Below are 6,714 nucleotides of genomic sequence, written 5' to 3' on the forward strand. Positions count from 1 at the left end.
ACCTGCTCTCTGCCCCCATCAGAGATCCTGTACCCCCTCTGACGTCCCTAGGACCCTCAGATTTCCCCAGGGGCCAGTCAAATCACAAAGAGTAGGCTCCTTGGTAAAAGGAAATAAACAGAGCAAGTCTGTGATAAGCTATACCGTCTAAGGAAATAGTCTCTGATAGGTGGGAAGAATCTGGACAGCAAGAGGAATAAGATAAGCAGGAAGCTAGGGAATCTCCTTTCCCAGAGATGACTCAGGACAGAAGACCTCTCCCTGCATTGGTTGAGTGGGCAGAGGCATGGGCCAGTTGGGCATGGTGGCACGGATGGGAGGGTGATGGAAATATTTTGGGGAAACACTGAGCATTTGGGTAGTTCTGGTTTTTCCAACTCAGCAGGAGGCAGTCAAGGAGTCACTGTGGAAAAAAATAAACGCAAAGACCTTTTCTCTCTGTCAGCTGCCCAAGGTGACGCCAGCCCAGGGACCCCACCCCGCCTCGGGGAGCTGTGGGTGACAGACCCCACCCCAGACTCACTGCACCTCTCCTGGACAGTCCCTGAGGGCCACTTTGACTCCTTTGTGGTCCAGTTCAAGGACAGGGATGGGCCCCGGGTGGTGCCTGTGGAGGGCCATGAGCGCTCGGTCACCATCACCCCTCTGGACACCGGCCGCAAGTACAGATTCCTCCTCTACGGCCTCCTGGGCAAGAGGCGCCACGGCCCCCTCACTGCAGACGGCACCACAGGTGAGGGCATCCCCTGCAGGGCCCGGCTCTGCCCCCAGAGGCCCCCTGGGGAAAGTGTGTGGCACCCTGCCAGGCCAGGGCAGCAGGCGATCACTTTTGGTGGCTGCCATCACAGTTGTTATTTGGCCCCAGCCACTCCGGCTAGGATCCAGCCCCAAATTCTCCTTGCACAAGCTCATAGCGCCAGCCCTGTAGGACTCAGCCATGGCAAAGCCCTGTCCCTAGACCTCTCAGTCCAGCCCTTTGAGGTCACTCAGCCTTCCAGAAACAGCTCAGCCATTTCCTCTCTGTGTCTCCATCTCAGAGACCCGGAGTACTACGGACAATGCTGGCACAAAGCGTCCCCCAAAACCTCGTCTGGGGGATGAGCTGCAGGTGACCAGCGTGACACCGGACTCCGTGGGCCTCTCCTGGACAGTCCCCGAGGGCCAGTTTGACTCCTTTGTGGTCCAGTACAAGGACAGGGACGGGAAGCCCCAGGTGGTGCCCGTGGAGGGCAGCCTCAGGGAGGTCAGCATCTCGGGCCTGGACCCTGGCCGCAGGTACAAGCTGCTGCTCTACGGGCTGCACCAGGGCAAGCGCATGGGTCCCATCTCAGCCGTGGCCGTGACCGGTGAGTGAGGCTGCGGCTGGAACAGGCTGCTCCTCCTTCCTGCCTGGCTCTCCTGGTCTGACCAAACCGCATGATTTCTATTTCCCTTCTTTTGGGGGAAGGAATCAGCTTAATGGAGGCATAGGTTACGTACGATAAAATTCACCCATTTTAAGAGAATAGTTCAATGAGTTTTGGCAAATGTAGAAGTCATGAAATCATTACCACAACTGAGATATAAAACATTTCTATTAACCCCAAAAGTTTCCCTGTGCCCCTTTGCCATCAATCCCCCAACCCCAGCCTCTGGCAACCACCAATCGTTTCTGTCATTACACTTTTGCCTTCTTTTTTTTTAGATTTTTTTTTTTCCTTTTTCTCCCCAAAGCCCCCCAGTACATAGTTGTATATTCTTCTTTGTGGGTCCTTCTAGTTGTGGCACATGGGATGCTGTCTCAGCGTGGTTTGATGAGCAGTACCATGTCCGGGCCCAGGATTCAAACCAACGAAACACTGGGCCGCCTGCAGCTGAGCACGCGAACTTAACCACTAGGCCACGGGGCCAGCCCCATACTTTTGCCTTCTTCAGCATTTCATCTAACAGAATCATGCAATACACAGTCTTTTGTGGTGGCTTCTTGCACTTAGCATAATGCTTTTGAAATTCATCCCTGTGTATCAATAGTTGGTCCTTTTTATTACTGACCTCTTGCCTTCACCTCCCTCCCGCCTTCCCTCCTCTTGGAGAGTCTTGGTGCTGCGACAGACCCGTCACCCATCTCTACCTGTCTCTCTGAACCAGCCCCCAGGGAAGAAATTGAAGCTGAGACCATGGCCCCAAGCCCTCCAGCGTCTGAGCCCCACCTCGGAGAGCTGACCCTGGAGGAGGCCACGCCGCACACCCTGCGTCTATCCTGGACAGCGATTCAGGGAGAATTTGACTCCTTCGAGGTCCAGTACACAGACCAAGATGGACGACTCCAAGTGGTCAATTTAGGGGGCGACCAGAATGACATCACCCTCTCTGGCCTGGAATCTGACCACAGATACCTCGTGAACCTATACGGTTTCCACGGCCGGCAGCGTGTGGGTCCTGCTCAGATTGAGGCCCTGACAGGTGGGCAAAAGAACTCCTCCCTGTCTGCTCCCTTCCAGATGGCTGTGAGAGCCGGAGGAGAGCACAGTACCATGGACACCCTGCCCCCCTCTCAGGTCCTTGTCTCTCTGTCTGTGTTCAGTCCCAAGAGAGGAAGAGGATGAACCTTCAGAACCTCCTACCATGACCCCCGAGCCTCCCTTCAAGCCGCACCTGGGGGAGCTGGCAGTGACAGACGCCACCCCTGACTCCCTAGGCCTCTCCTGGACAGTCCCCGAGGGCCACTTTGACCACTTCCTGATCCAGTACAAGAACGGGGACGGGCAGCCCAAGGCAGTGCGAGTGCCGGGGCACGAGGACAGGGTCACCGTCTTGGGCCTGGAGCCAGACCACAAGTACAAGATGAACCTGTACGGCTTCCATGATGGCCAGCGTGTGGGCCCCATCTCTGTCATTGGGGTGACAGGTGAGTAGACGGTGGAAACCCCAGGGTGGGTGAGTGGGATACAGGAGACCCTCTGCTGGAGGCTGAGCCATGGGGCCCTTTGTGCCCCTCCCATTCCCTAGCTCCCTGAGGACCAATGGGTCCTCCTGGGCAGGGAAGGGCCACCCTGAGCAATACTGGTGGCTGCCCTGGGTCCCAGAGCTGCCCCCAGAGGCCCTGGGCATGTTTTTGAAATGTGGACGGAGCAGCACCACCCAGCCTCCTTAGGCCCCTCTGAACTGACCTCAGGGCCCCAAGTCAGGGCCACAGCTTGGGAGAAGACCCAAGGACATCTCCCGGGGACCCTGCCTCACCCTCTCTCTGTCTCTTTCTCAGCTGCAGAGGAAGAGATCCCCACCCCCACAGAGGTGGAGGAAACCCCCAGCCTCACGGAACCCAGCACAGAGGCCCCAGAGCCCCCCGAGGAGCCCCTCCTTGGGGAGCTGATGGTGACAGGATCCTCCCCAGACTCGCTGAGCCTGTCCTGGACCGTCCCCCAGGGTCACTTTGACTTCTTCACTGTCCAGTACAAGGACAGGGACGGACGGCCCCAGGTGGTGCGTGTCAGGGGTGAGGAGAGGGAGGTCACCATTGGGGGCCTGGAGCCGGGGCGCAAGTACAAGATGAACCTATATGGCCTGTACGAAGGGCATCGTGTGGGGCCTGTGTCCACGGTGGGCGTGACGGGTAAGTGACTGCTAAAGGGCCCTTGGGGGTCTCTGGAAAGTTCTCTTTAGTGGAGCCTCCAGAGTCTCCTCCACTGGAAACCCAGGATCCCAAAACCCCAAACCTCTAACCCATCCGTTGTCCATTAACACTTCAGGACAGGTGTGATGTGGAGGCAGCAAGAGCGAGTCCCAGAGAGTACCAGGCCCATCTGAGAGAGGCCCTGGGGGACTGAGGCCTCCAGGCACTAACGCACTGACCGGTCTATGGCTCTCTGCTTTGCCTGGGAACTCTGGAAAGAACTTCTTTTTGGAGTTACGACAAATGCCATGAAATATTCATTCATTCATTCAACAAATATTTATTATATAAAATTTCAAACATATACACAAAGAGAAAGAATTGTGTAATGAGTTCCCATGTATCCATCACCTTGCTTCAACCAAATATTGACTCCCGGCCAGTCTGGCTCATCCGTACCCCACTCCTTCCTGCCCTCCCCCACTGGAGAGTTTTCTTCATTAACAGCTTTATTGAGGTATAATATGCATACCATAACATTCACCTGTTTTAAGTATATGACATCGATTTTTAGTAATTTTACAGAGTTGTGCAACTGTCACCACTGTCTACTTTCAGAACTTTTCCATCACCCCAAGAAGAAACCTGGTGTCCACATCCAGTCCTACACCCAGTTCTAGGCCACCACTATTCTATTTCCTGTCTCCTAGATTTGCCTTTTCTGGATGTACCATGTAGATGGTATCCTACAGTATGTGTTCTTTTGTGTCTGGCTTCTTGCACTGAGCACGTTTCTGAGACTCACCTGTTTGTACCATGCAGTAGAACTTCATTCTTTACAGCCAGATAGTATCCCATTGTATGGCTATACCACTGTGATATTTTAAAACTCATCCAGACACTGTATACTTCATCATCACATATTTAAATATACTGCTCTTTTTTTTTTTAAGATTGATACCTGAGCCAACATCTGTTGCCAATCTTCTTTTTTCTGTTGTTTTTTTTTCTTCTTCTTCCCCAAGAGCCCCCCCCCCCAGTACATAGTTGTATATTCCAGTTGTGGGTCCTTCTAGTTGTGGCATGTGGGACGTCACTTCAGCATGGCTTAATGAGAGATGCCGTGTCCATGCCCAGGATCCGAGCTGACGAAACCCTGGGCCACCGAAGCTGAGCATGCAAACTTAACCACTTGGCCATGGGGTCAGCCCCTATTGCTCTTTTTAAAGAGACTATTTTATTTTATTTTTTTAGGCAAGGAAAATTGGCCCTGAACCAATATCTGTGGCCAATCTTTCTCTTTTTTTCTTTTTGCTTAAGGAAGCTTGTCACTGAGCTAACATCTGTGCCAGTCTTCCTCTATTTTGTATGTGGGATGCTGCCACAGCATTGCTTGATGAGCCATGTGTTGGTCCACACCCGGGATCCAAATCTGCGAAACCCCAGGCCACCGAAGCAGAGTGTGCAAACTTAACTACTATGCCCCCAGGCCAGCTGCTAAAGAGACTATTTTAAAATAACCACAATACAATGATTGTACCTTTAAAAATGAACAGGGGCAGGCCCAGTGGTGTAGTGATTAAGTTCACACACACTGCTTCAGTGACCTGGGGTTCACAGGTTCAGATCCTGGGCACAAACCTACACACCACTCGTTACGCAATGCTGTGGTGGTGTTCCACATACAAAATAGAAGAAGATTGGCAACAGATGTCAGCTCAAGGCCAATCTTCCTCACCAAAAAAAGAAAGAAAGAATTGTAAACATAAGTAAAAAATAACTGAAAAAAAAAGAACAATCATTCTTTAATATCATCAGGTATCCAGGTAGTGCTACTGTTTCCTGATTGTCTCATAATTGTTGTTTTGCCTTTTTGTTGCTGGAATCAGGTCCAAATACGGATAGGTTACAGTTGGAGAGTCGGAATCTTAAATAGGGTGGTCAGGGAAGTCCCCAAAGAGAAGGTGACATTTGAACAAAGACTTAAAGGAAATGTGGACATGAGCCATGCAGATATCTGGGAAAAGAACATTCAGGCAGAGGGAACAGTTAGTGCAAAGGCCCTGAGGTAGGAGGCTGCCTGGCATGGTTGATGGACCATAAGGAGGCCACAAAAGACTTTGATGATTATAAGGATAAATGGATCTTAGGTTAGGCTCACAGAGCCAATCCACCTTCTGGCCTGAATCCAGGAGAGTGTTGACACCTCCTTCCAGCAATAGGAAAGATTCTGTTTGCATCTCTTCCCAGCCCCCAAAGAAGAACCCCCTTCGAGCCCCCTTTGGAAGCCACACCTGGGGGAGCTGGCAGTGACAGATGCCACCTCTGACTCCCTGGGCCTCTCCTGGACAGTCGCCGAGGGCCACTTTGACCACTTCCTGATCCAGTACAAGAATGGGGACGGGCAGCCCAAGGCGGTGCGAGTGCCGGGACATGAGAACAGGGTCACTGTCTCAGGCCTGGAGCCAGACCACAAGTACAAGATGAACCTGTACGGCTTCCATGGCGGCCAGCGTGTGGGTCCTGTCTCCACTGTTGGTTTAACTGGTGAGTGTGCAGTGGGACACTGGTCCCTGCCTGGAGCTGGACTCAGTTTCCCTTTTATTGTCAGTATTCAGGTGTTTTTGTCCCACTGTCCCTGAGAATGAGTCCCCCGAGCTCCTGGGAGAGATTCTGCTGAAGTCTTCACTCCAAGCCTTTGATGTCATCCCAGCCGTCTTACCCTTTACGATGGGCTTTTGGCGTCCTTGCAGAGGCAGCCCACCAGAGAAATAATACGGACTCAGGCGGACCCAGGACTGATCCTAGCCTCAGCACATTTGAGCTGTATGACCTCAAGAGAGTCATTCAACCTCTCTGTGCCTCCCTTCCCTCATCTGTAAAGAGGCAACAGGCAAACCTGTCTTGCAGGGTGGGCATGAGTGTGGGCATGATGTTCAGTAACTACAGGCTTCCCCTTCTGAGGAAGAGAATTAGTTCCTGAAAACCTTTGGGGGGAATTCTCAAAATTGTCATTGATTTCAGTGGGTGAAATTGTATGTGTTCCCCAAGTTCCAAATGGATACCTATTCGTGTGAAATCAACACTGACTCCTGCTGGCATGGATCCTGTTACTTCCAGAG

General features: G+C 52.4%; 1 protein-coding gene across 3 annotated transcripts in view; it reads left to right on the top strand.

Annotated features, from left to right (window-relative positions):
• TNXB (tenascin XB) overlaps positions 1–6,714 on the top strand; it is a 46,358-nt gene that overhangs the window by 30,419 nt on the left and 9,225 nt on the right. For 2 of the 3 annotated variants that reach the window (XM_046639728.1, XM_046639730.1), the window contains 4 exons: positions 446–733; positions 1,038–1,346; positions 2,128–2,442; positions 2,564–2,887. In XM_046639728.1, the coding sequence (XP_046495684.1) occupies positions 446–733; positions 1,038–1,346; positions 2,128–2,442; positions 2,564–2,887 (1,236 nt within the window). The remainder of the gene's footprint in view (positions 1–445; positions 734–1,037; positions 1,347–2,127; positions 2,443–2,563; positions 2,888–6,714) is intronic. The other variant, XM_046639729.1, reaches the window with a different exon arrangement.

Source organism: Equus quagga, chromosome 15 (genome assembly GCF_021613505.1).
Source record: "Equus quagga isolate Etosha38 chromosome 15, UCLA_HA_Equagga_1.0, whole genome shotgun sequence".
Classification (NCBI taxonomy): Eukaryota; Metazoa; Chordata; class Mammalia; order Perissodactyla; family Equidae; genus Equus; species Equus quagga.